The 13473-nt window shown below is 59.1% G+C and overlaps 2 protein-coding genes across 2 annotated transcripts in view; both read right to left on the reverse strand.

Annotated features, from left to right (window-relative positions):
- CDHR5 (cadherin related family member 5) overlaps window positions 1-6317 on the reverse strand; it is an 8435-nt gene extending 2118 nt beyond the window's left edge. The window contains exons 1-12 of the mRNA XM_032149299.2: window positions 6180-6317; window positions 5918-6093; window positions 5609-5659; window positions 3107-3199; window positions 2857-2958; window positions 2643-2753; window positions 2377-2547; window positions 1592-1682; window positions 1363-1460; window positions 977-1177; window positions 709-822; window positions 541-625 (exon numbers count right to left, since the gene is read on the reverse strand). Of these exons, the coding sequence (XP_032005190.1) occupies window positions 541-625; window positions 709-822; window positions 977-1177; window positions 1363-1460; window positions 1592-1682; window positions 2377-2547; window positions 2643-2753; window positions 2857-2958; window positions 3107-3199; window positions 5609-5659; window positions 5918-6093; window positions 6180-6264 (1378 nt within the window). The 5' untranslated portion in view covers window positions 6265-6317. The remainder of the gene's footprint in view (window positions 1-540; window positions 626-708; window positions 823-976; window positions 1178-1362; window positions 1461-1591; window positions 1683-2376; window positions 2548-2642; window positions 2754-2856; window positions 2959-3106; window positions 3200-5608; window positions 5660-5917; window positions 6094-6179) is intronic.
- A 1319-nt stretch (window positions 6318-7636) lies between these two features.
- Window positions 7637-8820, reverse strand: SCT (secretin). Its single transcript, XM_032149300.2, has 4 exons — window positions 8414-8820; window positions 8229-8330; window positions 8038-8130; window positions 7637-7870 (listed from the first exon to the last, which is right to left on the reverse strand). The coding sequence occupies exons 1-4, from the start codon at window positions 8485-8487 to the stop codon at window positions 7759-7761; spliced, it is 381 nt and encodes a 126-aa protein (XP_032005191.1). The 5' UTR covers window positions 8488-8820; the 3' UTR covers window positions 7637-7758.
- Between the last annotated feature and the right edge of the window lie 4653 nt (window positions 8821-13473).

A 13473-nucleotide genomic window follows, 5' to 3' on the forward strand; every position in this document is an offset into this window, starting at 1 on the left:
TTCCCACACCGGGGGGCAGCGGCTGAGAGGTTCCTGGCTCTGGGGTCCGTGCTGTGCCCCCACCAGGAGTGGCTGGTTGCTGGGAGGTGCTGTTTTCTGCACCCGGGGCCCCCCCGGGTGTGGACGAGGTTGGTGGCCTCAGAGTTGTGCCAGAGGGTGGATGAGGGCCTGTGCCTCCCCCAGAGCTGGTCGTGGAGGTTCCCTGGGAGGGCGCAGAGGGTCTGGGAGCCTCGGAAGTGGTGCTGGTCCAGGGCCCGGTTGTTCCTCCAGCCTCTGGGGATGGGGGGACATCTGGGGGCCGGGAACAGTGCTTGGGCTTGCCTCTGCCCACCCTTTGCACACCTACCTTGGGGAAGGAGCCACCGAAGGGGCTTATTTGGAGAACCCTGGGGGCTCACCTGTGGAGGGGGGTTCACCTGTGGAGGGGGGCTCACCTGTGGAGGGGGGCTCACCTGTGGAGGGGGGCTCACCTGTGGAGGGGGCTCACCTGTGGACGGGGGCTCACCTGTGGAGGGGGCTCACCTGTGGAGGGGGGCTCACCTGTGGAGGGGGGCTCCTGTTCGGAAACTTGTATCTCAATGACTGTGGTTGCGGTGCCAGAGGTCACCGTGTTGTTGGCCTCAACCTGGGGCAGGAAGGGGCTTGTCCCTCCTGGGCACATCTTTAAGCCCCACACCCTTGGAGATGCCCGCCTGCCCTGCCCTTCACCTCTGCGTAGAAGGCTCCCGCCTGTGCCAGTGTGGTGGTGGTCAGCACAACCTCTCCCTCCATCCGGAAGTGTGAGTGGTTGGTAATTCGATACGTGATGGCCGAGTTGAGGTCCTGGACAGGGTCTCAGTGAGTCCCCGGCCAGGCTGCCTCCCGCGGACAGCCCTGACCCACCCACAGAGGGGAGGCCAGGTGGGCCCAGGGACCCTGGGCAACAGGAAGGCTGCCAGTGGGGGCGGCAGGCATCAGCCTTGGATGTGCTACCTACCGAGAACTCCAGGTCCTGAGCCTGGATCCTCAGAGGCTGAGAGGGGGCAGCTGCATCCTTGACCACAACGCCTGCTCCAGCGCCAAGCACCACGGTGCCACGGTACAGGCTCTGGGGGAAGCGGGGCGGGCTCCCGGCTGCAGCCACAGCCTCCACGGTGACCTGGGTCACTGAGTAGCGGGCAAGGTCAGCCTGTTGGCCCTGGAGGCGGGGGAGGCAGCAGTGACTAGTGGGGTTGAAGGTGGAGCTGGTGCTGAAGCCTGGGGCTCGGGAAGGGCAGGTGCAGACTTGGCGGGGGCCCTGCCCTGGCCCCCCAGCCCTGACCCCACACCCTACCTTCCACCCTGCCCCCTCTGCCATGCCCCCCATGCAGGTGCCCACCTCACCTTCACCAGCAGACGTAAGGTCATGGGGCTGGGGACACTCCTGGCCATGGTGAGGTTGCCCGAGTCTGGGTGGATGACGAAGGCACCATTCACGTTTCCTGGGAGGACGATGGAAGTGCTCAGCCCCGGCCCCCTGAGGCCCAGGGACCCAGCCAGCTCTGCCCAAGGTGGGGATGGAGACAGGGACAGAGGGGGTACGGGGCATTGTTGAGGGCTGGGCCCCACTCACCACTAAAGATGCTGTAGATGATGGGCTGGTTGATGCCGCGGTCTCCGTCCTCAGCGTAGATGGGTCCGGGACGCAGGACGAGAGGGGATGGCTTTAGGGATGGCGGAGGGGAGGGCACATCGTGGGGCTGGGGTGGATGGCCCCAGCCTGACCCCTCTGGCTCCCCATCAAGGGCAGGGTTGGCTGAGGAGGGGCCCAGTCCCGCTGGTGGCCGGGCGTCCCTGCCTGCCTAGGACAGTCCCTTGTCCCAGCATCACCATCAGTAACACCCCTGTGGGTCCCTTACTCATGAATGAGTCAGGTTGCCCAAAGATACTGAGTCCCGTTTGCACAAGGCTTGTCTTGACGGGTTAGCAAACATTTAGGAAGTGGGGGCTCCCAGGGCCTGCATTTCTGCCTCTCATGTGCTGTTTGGTGGCCCCGGGTGCCTTGGTGCCGTGAAGGTTTGCAGACAGCCTGTGTGGGCTCAGTGGTGACCGTGAGCAGGGCAGAGATGTCACCATCCCTTAAGAGCTCCAGGGCCCCAGCCCACCTCCCCAGGCCCCTGAGACCACCTGGCTCTGGGGCCCACGCTCCTCTCTGTGTGTTCAGGGTTTGCTCCCTCACCCCCTCAAGATGGGAAGGATTGGTTTACAAGGAGAGTCTGTATTTGTTTCAAAATCACAACCAAAATTGGCCCCACCCCCTGACCCCCACCCTGCCTTTCTTCTCCTGATCCTGGCCGTCCCTATGTCCAGCCCGCCTAGAAGGCTCCACCCGGTGCACTGCCCCTCCCTCCCCATTACCAGTGTGTGCCCCGTGGGGACAGCCCCGTGGTACTGAGCTTGGATGCAGACGTAGCCGTCTGAGAAGGTGCAGGGCAGGAACCAGGGGGGCCGCAGGTCGGCAGGCACCACGCTCAGCACCAGCGTGGCGGTGGCAGTGTGGCTGGGCTCCACATTCTCCTCCGGAGTGTCCTGCAACAGCCGGCTGTGCTGGATCAGGCCTGGGAGCAGCTGGGGCCAGGGGGGCCTCAAGCGTGTGGGACTCAGGGCTGGGGTGACCTGCTCACCCTCGCCAGCAGCCGGAAGGCCATGTTCGGCCGCTCGTAGAAGTCCAGGCGCTGGTCCAGCCTCAGGGCGGGACGGTTTACACTCACCAGGGAGAAGTAGTCACTGGCACCCTGGGAGGGTCGGGGGGGACAGAGCCTAAGAGCCTGGGAGGCGAGGGCGGCTGTGGGTGTCAGAGGCGAGGGGCTTGTGTGGGGCGGGGCGGGCGGCACTGACTGCTGTCACTTCCTGGAGGGTGTAGAACAGAATGTCGCCCTTGTCTAGGTCCTCGGCCTGCAGCTGCGTCTCAGGGATGACGGTGGAGTTCACTTTAGTGTCCTGGGGAGGGAGAGGGGCTTGGTCCGGCCACACTCTTGGCCCCTGTGGACGCCCGCTGTGGTTGAGCCCCCGGCCACCCCTCGCCCCCTGCCCTCACCCTGGGCTCCCACACCCCCGTGCCCAGTCCCGGCGGCTCCGCTGGCCTCACCTCCTCCACCCTTATCTCCTTGGTCGTAAAGGGGAATATGGGGGCGTTGTCATTGACGTCCAGCACTGACACGAACACTCTCAGCTGGGTCACCTGCAGGGTGTGGCCGTCAGCCTCTCCCACAGCCCCTCCCCGCCGGGAGGTACATCCCTCAATGGCCATCCGTCCCCGCCGTGAGGTGCACCCCTCGACGGCCACCCATCCCCAACGTGAGTGAGGTGCACCCCTCGACGGCCACCCATCCCCAACGTGAGTGAGGTGCACCCCTCGACGGCCACCCGTCCCCAACGTGAGTGAGGTGCACCCCTCGACAGCCACCCATCCCCACCGTGAGGTGCACCCCTCGACGGCCACCCGTCCCCGCCGTGAGGTACACCCCTCGACGGCCATCCATCCCCGCCGTGAGGCCCACCCCTCGATGGCCATCTGTCCCCGCCGTGAGTGAGATGCACCCCTCAATGGCCATCTGTCCCCACCGTGAGTGAGATGTACCCCTCGATGGTACCCGTCCACTCACTCGCTGAGTTTTTGGGGGGCCGCAGGGGGGCTGCACAGCTCTAAGCGTTGGGATGCAGAGATCACAAGAGACAAATCTCTGCCCGGTGGTGCCTGTCCTGGCAGGACTTATAAGAACAGACAAAAAGGACTTTATAAAGCCAGGAGGTACCAGGTGCTCCACAGAAAAATCATGCAGGTACTTGGGGATGCAGCCAGCAGAATCTCAGGTGAGGAAAGACAATCCATTTTCTTTTCTTTGTTTTTTTTTTTGGTTTTTGCTTTTTTTTTGGATACAGAGTCTCACTCTGTCGCCCAGGCTGGAGTGCAGTGGTGCAATCTTGGCTCACTGCAACCTCTGCCTCCCGGGTTCAAGCGATTCTCCTGCCTCGGCCTCCGCCCTCCTCGGCCCCCCAAAGTGCTGGGATTACAGGTGCCCGCCACCACGCCCAGCTAATGTTTGTATTTTTAGTAGAGACGGGGTTTCACCCTGTTGGCCACATTGGTCTCGAACTCTTGACCTCAGGTGATCTACCTGCCTAGGCCTCCCAAAGTGCTGGGATTCCAGGCGTGAGCCACGGCACCCGGCCAGGACTCTGTATCATTCCTGTATACCACACAATGTCGTCACACCTGGGAAAAGTGGTCACTTTCTACCTCGAATGTCCAGGATGCCACATTCCCTGTGGTCTCTGAAGGGTTTTTTAACCATTGTTTGAATCAGGGCCCACATTATGCACCTGGTTGGTAATTCTCCTGAGTTTCTGTTCATCTCTACCTTTCCCTTTCTCCCATCTTTTTTCCTGGAGATTGATTTGTGAAGAAACTGGATTGTCAGCCGGGTGTGGTGGCTCACACCTGTAATCCCAGCACTTTGGGAGGCTGAGGCAGGCAGATCACCTGAGGTCAGGAGTTTGAGACCAGCCAGGCCAACATGGAGAAACCCCGTCTCTACTAAAAATACAAAAATTAGCCGGCCGTGATGGTGCACACCTGTAATCCCAGCTACTTGGGAGGCTGAGGCAGGAGAATCACTTGAACCTGGGAGGCGGAGGTTGCAGTGAGCCGAGATCTCGCCATTGCACTCCAGCCTGGGTAACAGAGCGAGACTCTGTCTCAAAAAAAAAAAAAGAAAAGTCCCGCTCTTTCAGAGACACATCCCAAGATATGTGCAGGTGACTGCTGTGGTGCGTGGAGGGCACAGAGCCTGCTGTATGCTGGTGGGTGAGGGGGCCTGTGCTGGCCTCAGGATTCTGCAATTTTCCTTAATAAAGCCAAAAAACATGCAGCTGGTCAAGAAGCAGGATGTTGGGGGAGCGAGGCTGGGATGCAACAGGGAATAGGACGGTTGGGATTTCTCTGGAGACTGCAGTCCTGAGCCGGTGAGGGAGGAACGTGCCTGGTGGGAGCCCTGAGGCTGCAGCGGAGCCTCCGCACGGTACATCTGGGTTTGACTCTCGTGAGAAAGGAGCCGTGGAGGGCTGGGGTGGGCTGGGCAGCCTTGGTTTACCACATCCACAGGGGCTGTTCTGCCCCTTGGAGTGGGCTGGGGCCAGCAAAGGGCAACAGGGAAGCCAGCTGAAAGTTTCCCAAAATGAGTGCTGGTGTCCCGGCCCTGGTGGGACTGGAGGTGGGCAGATGGTGGATTTCTGGGTCGAGCTGGGGCCGAGCCAACAGATTTACCAATGGGGGGCTGTGGGGGGCACGTGGGGAGGGAGGGCGAGTGGGAACCAAGGTGGTCCCCGTGACTGGCAGGATAAAGGTGCCTCCCTTGTGGGTGGTTGAGGGAGTGGGGGGAGTCTTGGGCACACTCGGTGGGTGTCTGCTGGACAAGGGGTCAGTGACGGGGACTCCACAGCTCAGGGCAGAGTCTGGACTGGAGGAAATGTGGGCATCACTCTCGGAAGGGTGGCATTGAAACCACACCCTAGCTGAGGTCATCAAAGACTGGTCCTGGACGGGCAGGGCAGAGCCCAGCAGAGGTGGCCGGGCGGGGCGGGGACTCACCAGTGTGCCTCCGCTCTGACACAGCAGCTGAGCCTCAAGCAGTGAGTTCTCCTGTGGATGTAGACAGGTCTGCAGTCACCGTCCTGCCCCACAGGTGGGGAGACTGAGGCCAAGGGGGCAGGCTGAGGGTGTGGGCCCAGGCAACTTCATCCCGAAATGGCCCAGCTTTCTAGGGCAGGCACCACCAAGCATGGGTGTTAGTGGATGCCCGCGGGCATAGAACTCCTAGGCCCCCGAGGGAGGTGTGGCCTGAGGATCCGGGCGCCCTTCTCCTGGGACCCCCACATCCCGCCCACCTGCCGCCCACACCTCGTAATCAGGAGTCACGTTGAGAAACAGCTGGTTTCCCTGGATCCGAAATGCGAAGGGGGTGGACAAGGGTCCGAGGGTCACCTCCTGGCCCTCCGGGACGTGGATGTCCACCAGTGGCTTGGTGACATTCGTGTTCTCCTCTACTTCAAAGATGGTCCTGCTCACAGAGCAGTCTGTAAGGTTGCAGAGGAGGGATCAGTGCCTCCCAGCCCCTGGCTCCCCGCCGCCCGTGCCCCCACCTGCCCCTGCCCGCACGTACACTGGGCCTGGGCCATGGTCCCTGGGGGTCGGCCGAGCAGCCCGGTGAGCAGCAGGGGAGGCCACAGCAGGGCCCAAGACCCCATCTTGGCGGCTGTCACCTGGCGGGAGGGTCCAAGCAGGTCTGGCGTCCAGGACTGGCGCAGTTCCTACCTCAGCGACCTTCGCCCCGGCCAGACGCCGCCCACTTTATGATCCTTTACAACCGGCCTCTGCCAAGGGGGCTCCCGCTGGCCGGCTGGTCCAGCCCACTGCCAGAAGGAGGGGCGGTCATTTGGCTCAAGTTGGACTGAGTGCAGGGGTCAGCCAGGGGGCTCAGGCCACAGGCACCGAGGCACAGGGCAGAAAGGACTGGAGAGTGGCTCATGGGTGCCACGGGGGCAGGGGCAGGGCTAGGGTGTGGGAGAGAAGCTGGGGGCTGGGGGTAGGGGCTCGGCCCTTGGTGTCGGGGTGTCTGGAACCTGCCTCCCTAGCCCAGGCTGCCGTGGCTTGGCTCCTTCCCTAAGATCTCCCTCAGGCAAAGTTCCTAAGGCCACCCCTTGAGACTCAGAACCCGGGTGTTCCCCAGGGAGCACCTCCCTCCCTGCCTGACAGCAGGTTCTGAAGGAAAAGGCTCTTACTGTGTCCTGGGGACGCCCCTGTCTGCCCCAGAGACAAGTCGGCTTCTCAGGGTGGGGCTGGACACGGCCTTAGTGACTGAGGCTAAGGCAGGGCTGGAAGGGGCAGCTGGGAGCTCCTGGGGGGCCCTGGTGCCCGACAGAGGGGGTGAGGTGAGACTCGACACTCGCCCTGCTCTTTTCATTGGCCCCCACAAGCCCCCAGCTCTAGGGAGAGGCCACTGGGTGGGGTCGGGGTGAGGAAGGGGCTGTCGTGAGGGGCAGGTGGAGTTCTTCCCTCCAGGCCTGTGCGCTGAAGCTTCTGGCCTCAGTGTCCCAACCCTGCACCATACCCTCATGGTCGCCTTCAAGCCCTGCATGCTCCGTGCTCCACAGGCTCTGAGGGGTCAAGCCACTGGTCTGAGGCCACCCGAGGCAGAGGGTCCGGAGTCCTCACGCCAGAGTGGACTCCTGGCACCCCAGGTGACACCTCCACCCTCCCCTCTTCCTGCCCGCCTGAGGCCCCCTGGCCCCTTCACACCCTCCCCACTACCCCTTCCAGAAACACTGACCACATGGGTCCCCGGGGCAGGAGCTGAGAGGGTGTCCGGGCTTCCCCAAGCCCCAGAATGTTTCCTAATGGATGACAAGGGGTGGGGCGGGGCCCTGCGGTGCTTAGTCGATGTACAGGAGGTGGCCCTGATGCCAGAGATAAGGACGAGGGGCCGGCTGTGCCCGCAGGTGTAAAGGGCAGCTGGGTGTGGTCAGTCCCTGCTGGGTGGATGGGCCTCCTTCCGTCCCTCAGCCCCGCTACACAGGGGCTGCCTCGATTACACCAAGTGGACACAGACAGCTCCCAGCGTCTGGGTCTGATTCCTCCTTTATTGGTGCGGAGTACCACCCCTCCCCCTCTCCCCCAGCCCGCCCCCCACCCCAAATGCCGCTGCGCTCCTCAGCCGGGCAGGTGGTGAGGGGGTTCCTTCCTCATCTGGGCCGCAAGGTTCCTTCTGCAGCAGTGCCGGCTGGTTCTGAAACCATAACCCCACGCCTGGGCCCAGGGGGCAGCCAGGGAGACCAGGCCGGGTCCAGGGCCATCCTGCAAAGACAGCACGTGAGGGGCTGAGCGCTGCGGCTGGAGACCCCGGCCCCGCTGCTGGAATTGGGCCTCCAGTGGCCACCAGCGCTGACCCAGGGAGGCCACGGGCAGAAGGAAGGGTCTGGAGTGGGGTCTGCGGTGGGGTCTGCAGTGGGGCGGGTGCTCACCAGGCCTGCAGGGTGGGCATGTTGGACCCTGACGGGCAGAGCAGACCCGCGCCGAGCCTGGACCAGGCCGTGCTGTTCTCTGCGTCCTGCTCGCTGCCCCCCGCCCCAAAACAGAGTTAGTCCTGGAGTTGGGGGGTCGCGCGTTGCTGCTGGGGCACCACGCCAGGACCCCCCACCCCACCCGGCCTCACCTGCGCTTCCCCACCAGGCCCTGCAGCAGCCGCTGGAGCCGCGCGCCCTCCCGCAGGCGGCTGAGCTCGCTGGTGAACGTCCCGTCCGAGTGTCGCCGGGCCCTGGGGGCGGTCGGGGGTCGGGATCAGGGCCGCACTGGGGGCGGGTGGGGCCGGGGGGCGGGTGGGCCTGGCGGGCGGCTCACCTGGGGGGCGCGGGGCGCGCGGCGGAGCCCCCGAAGAGCAGCAGCAGCAACAGCAGGAGGGGCCGGGGGGCCATGGCGGGGTCGGGGCGCGGGAGCTGAGCGCTGCGGCCACGGCCCAGGCCCCGCGAGGCCCCTTTATGGCGGCGCCCGGAAAGGGGACGGCCCGGCCGCACCCAGCGATCCCGGGAAGGTCAGGGCCGCCCCCCCAGCTGTCGCCCCGGCCCGGCCTCCCGCCCCCTCCGCCGCGCTGGCGCCCCTCGGCCGGCTGGAGGAGGGGGACGCCCCGGCCTGGGGGGCGAAGGGAGCGCGGGCCCGGGACCCGTAGAGGGAACCGCACCGCGAAGCCTCGGAGCCTGCGGGGACGCGGGGGCGGAGGGGCCGGGGGGCTTGGGGGAGGGTTTGGGGGGGACTGGGGGTCCCCGGGGAAGGGGCGGCGGCCAGAGTTCCGGAGGCCCCTGGAGCACCCTGCTGGGGCGAGTTCCTCTCCAGCTTCAGCGTGGGGACAGCGCCTCTGGTCCCCGGAAGGCATGAGCGGCGTGACTCTGTTGGGGGGCCGGCGTTGCCATTTTATCTGCTTTGAAGTGCGCGGTTCAGGATCATTCCGTGCATCCATCCCCACCACCCATTCTCAGACTCTCCCGTCCCCCCAAAATCCGTTCTCAGACTCTCCTGTCCTCCCAAAATGAAGCTCTGTCCCCATCAAACGCCCCCTCTCCTCCTCAGCCCTGGCGCCCCCTCCACTTTCTGTCTGTGGATTCAGCTCCTCCTGGGACTGCGCGCTGGGGGAGCCTCACGGGATTTGTCCTTTGGAGACCGGCTGGATTCTCAGCGCAGCATCCTCCGCCTTCGCCGCCGTGGCCTGGCAGGCCTGGCATGTGTGGGAATCTCCTTCCCTTTTGTGGGGAACTGTGTCCTGCTGTGTGCAGGGACTGCATCGACCGCGTCCGCTCATCTGTGGGCCTCTTCATGGACACTTGGGCCGCCTCCCCTTTGAGGCGAAGGCGAATAACGCTGCTGTGAACGTGGGTGTGCAAACGGCCCTTCCCGATCCTGTTTTCAAGCATTCTGGGTGTATAGTTAGGAGGGAATTGCTGGGTGACAGAGTAATTATGTGTTAAATATTCTGAGGAGACGCCAAACTGTCTTCCCAGCAGCACAGCAGGGACACGGTTCTTGTCCTCACCAACACTTGCTACTTTGTGGCTTTTTGTTTGTTGTGTACTAACGATGCCGGTGGGTGCGATGTGGTGTCTCGCTGCGGTTTTGATTTGCATCTCCCTAATGACCAGCAATGTGGAGCATCTTCTCAAGTGTCTGTGAGCCATTTATACATCATGGAGTGGATGGAGAAATGGCTGTCAAGCCCTTTGATGTTCTGCTGTGGTTGTGAGCCATGCACTGTATCCATCTGTTAAATCGGCCACAATGTTTACTCCAGGGTTTGCATGATTTCACAGCCCCGCCAGCAATGTGGGACTTTTTCTTTCTTTTCCTTTCTTTCTTTCTTTTCTTTCTGTCTTTCTTTTCTTTCTTTTTCTTTCTTTCTTTTTTTTCTCTTTTTCTTTCTTTCCTCTTTCTTTCCTTTCTTTCTTTCTCTCTCTTTCTTTTTCTTTCTCTCTTTTCTTTTCTTTCTTTTTTTTTCTTTTTGAGATGGAGTCTTGTTCTGTCACCCAGGCTGGAGTGCTGTGGGGCCATCTTGGCTCACTGCAACCTCCACCTCCCGGTTTCAAGCAATTCTTGTGCCTCGGCCCTCCAAGTAGCTGGGATCACAGGTGCCTGCCACTATGACTGGCTAATTTTTATATTTTTAGTAGAGACAGGGTTTCACCATGTTTCCCAGGCTGGTCTCAAACTCCTGACCTCAAGTGATCCACCTGCCTCGGCCTTCCAAAGCACTGGGATTACAGGCGTGAGCCACAGCGCCCGGCCTCACTTTCTCTGCACACTGTCAACATCCCTGCAGTCGCTATTTTTAACCTTCAGCCATTCTGTCTGCGGCAACACCTCCTTGTGGTCTTAGTTGCATTTCCCCAGTGGCGGGTGATTCTGAACCTCTTTCCAGGTGCTTGTTTCCATTTGCATGTTGTCGTGGGTTAAATGTATCGTCACATCTCTTGCCCGTTTTTAAATTGTTCTCTACTGCTGAGTTTTTTTTTTATTGTGGGAAAATATGCATAACATGAAACTTACCATTTTAGCCATTTTAAAGTGATACTTAGTACAGTCACGGAATTATACAACCAGCACTGCTGTTTAGTTCCAGAACTTTTTACTCCCCAGATGGAAAACCTCAAATCCATAAAGCATTTACCTCCCCTTCCCCCATCCCTTCAGCTCCTGAGTAACAATTAATTTACTTTCTGTCTCTGTGGATCTGCCTGTTCTGGGTATTTCATACCAATAAAATCCTAAAAGCTGGGCATGGTGGTGCATGCCTGTGGTCTCGGCTACTTGAGACAGTGAGGCAGGAGGATGGTTTGAGGCCAGGAGTTCGAGACCAGCCTGGGAAACACAGCAAGAGCCCCGTCACTATTTTTATTTCTTTATTTTTATTTATTTGTTTTGAGACGGAGTTTCACTCTTGTTGCCCAGACTGGAGTGCAATGGCACGATCTCGGCCTACTGCAACTTCTGCCTCCTGGGTTCAAGCAATTCTCCTGCCTCAGCCTCTGGAGTTGCTGGGATTACAGGCATGCATCACCACGCCCGGCTAATTTTGTATTTTTCATAGAGGCGGAGTTTCGCCTTATTGGTCAGGCTGGTCTCGAACTCCTGACCTCAGGTGATCTGCCCGCCTTGGCCTCCCAAAGTGCTGGAATTACACACAGGAGCCACCGTGCCTGGCCCCAGAATTTCATTCATTTTAATGGAAAAATCACACTGCATTTGATTCATCCATTCACCTGCTGAGGACATTTGGTTTATTTCTACCTTGTATATATTGTATTTGTTTGTTTGTTTGCTTGAGACGGAATCTCGTTCTGTTGCCCAGGCTGGAGTGCAGTATACGATCTCAGCTCACTGCAACCTCTGCCTCCCGGGTTTAAGTGATTCCCCTGCCTCAGCCTCCTAAGTAGTAGGACTACAGGCATGCACCACCACACCCCCCTAATTTTTGTATTTTTAAAAAATATTTATTTATTTATTTATTTATTTATTTATTTATTTATTTATCTAGTTATTTTAGAGACGGAATCTCACTCTGTTGCCCAGGCTGGAGTGCACTGACCTGATCTCAGCTCACTGGAACCTCCGCCTCCTGGGTTCAAGCTGTTCTGCCTCATCCTCCCAAGTAGCTGGGATTATAGGCACCTGCCACGACTGGCTAATTTTTGTATTTTTAGTAGAGACGACCAGGCTGGTCTCCAACTCCAGGTCTCAGGTGATCCACCTGCCTCAGCCTCCCAAAGTGCTTGGATTACAGGCGTGAGCCACTGTGCCCGGCCAGTACTTTGTGTATTTTCAGTAGAGATGGGGTTTCACCATGTTGGCCAGGCTGGTCTTGAACTCCTGGCCTCAAGCAATCTGCCCACCTCGGTCTCCCAAAGTGCTAGGATTACAGGCTGAGCCACCATGCCCGGCCCCTTTTGTATATTGTGAATAGTGCCGCTGTGAACATTAACATACAAGCTTTTATTTGAACACCTGTTTTCACTTCTTTTGGGTACATAACATATCCACTGAGTCATATGGCAACTCTACATGAAACTTGTTGAGGAACTGCTGGACTTTTTCTCACAGTGACCATTTGACATTCCCAACAGCAGTGAATTTCTCCTCATCCTTAACACGTGGTATTTTTATTTATTTATTAGTACCATGGCCATCCTAATGGATATGGAATGGTATCTTACTGTGGTTTTGATTTGCATTTCCCCAGTGACTAATGAGGTTGAGCATCTTTTCAAGTGCTTCGTGGCCATTTGTGTGTGGCATATGTATATTTTTTGTTTGTTTGTTTGTTTTGGAGACGGAGTCTCGCTCTGTCACCCAGATTGGAGTGCAGTGGCGCGATCTCGGCTCACGGCAACCTCTGCCTCCCAGGTTCAGGCGATTCTCCTGCCTCAGCCTCCTGAGTAGCTGGGACTACAGGTGCTTGCCACCACGCCTGGCTAATTTTTTTGTATTTTTAGTAGAGACGGGGTTTCACCATGTTAGCCAGGCTGGTCTCCATCTCCTGACCTCATGATCCGCCCACGTCGGCCTCCCAAAGTGCTGGGATTACAGGTGTGAGGCACAGTGCCCAGCCATATTTTTTTTAAGACAGAGTCTCACACTGTTGCCCAGGCTGGAGTGCAGTGGTGCATTCTTGGCTCACTGTAACCTCTGTCTCCCAGGATCAAGCGATTCTCCCACCTCCGCCTCCCAAGTAGCTGGGATTATGGGCGCCCGCCCCTATACCCAGCAAATTTTTGTATTTGTAGTAGAGACGGGGTTTCACCATGTTGGCCAGACTGTTCTCGAACTCCTGACCTCAAGGGATCCGCCTGCCTCGGCCTCCCAAAGTGCTGGGATTACAGGCGTGAGCCACTGCACCAGGGCATTTGTGTATCTTCTTTGAAGAAATGTCTATTCAAGTCCTTTACTCATTTTCATTATTTATTTTATTTTGAGACAGGGTCTCACTTTGTTGCCCAGCCTGGAATATATTGGCTCAATCACAGCTCACAGTGGCCTCAACCTCCTGGACTCAAATGATCCTCCCACCTCAGACTCCCAAAAAGCTGTGACTATAGGCTCACGCAACCATACCCAGCTAATGTTTGTATTTTTAGTAGAGACAGGGTTTCTTTCTTTTTTCTTTTTTTTTTTTTTTTTGAGACGGAGTCTCGCTCTGTTGCCCAGGCTGGAGTGCAGTGGCGCGATCTCGGCTCACTGCAAGCCCCGCCTCCTGGGTTCACGCCATTCTCTTGCCTCAGCCTCCCATGTCGCTGGGACTACAGGTGCCCACCACCACACCCGGCTAATTTTTTGTAATTTTAGTAGAGATGGGGTTTCACCGTGTTAGCCAGGATGGTCTCGATCTCCTGCCCTCAAGATCTGCCCGCCTCGGCCTCCCA

Source organism: Hylobates moloch, unplaced genomic scaffold (assembly GCF_009828535.3).
Source record: "Hylobates moloch isolate HMO894 unplaced genomic scaffold, HMol_V3 SCAFFOLD_4, whole genome shotgun sequence".
Classification (NCBI taxonomy): domain Eukaryota; kingdom Metazoa; phylum Chordata; class Mammalia; order Primates; family Hylobatidae; genus Hylobates; species Hylobates moloch.

Excerpts from the sequence above, each read along its gene's own strand:
- SCT (XM_032149300.2), bottom strand. The coding sequence starts at position 8,487 with ATGGCCCCCCGGCCCCTCCTGCTGTTGCTGCTGCTGCTCTTCGGGGGC. Across the intron at positions 8,131-8,228 it reads GGCCTGGTGGGGAAGCGCAG|CGAGCAGGACGCAGAGAACA; the intron begins GTGAGGCCGGGT and ends GGCGGGGGGCAG. Across the intron at positions 7,871-8,037 it reads ATGCCCACCCTGCAGGCCTG|GATGGCCCTGGACCCGGCCT; the intron begins GTGAGCACCCGC and ends CTGTCTTTGCAG.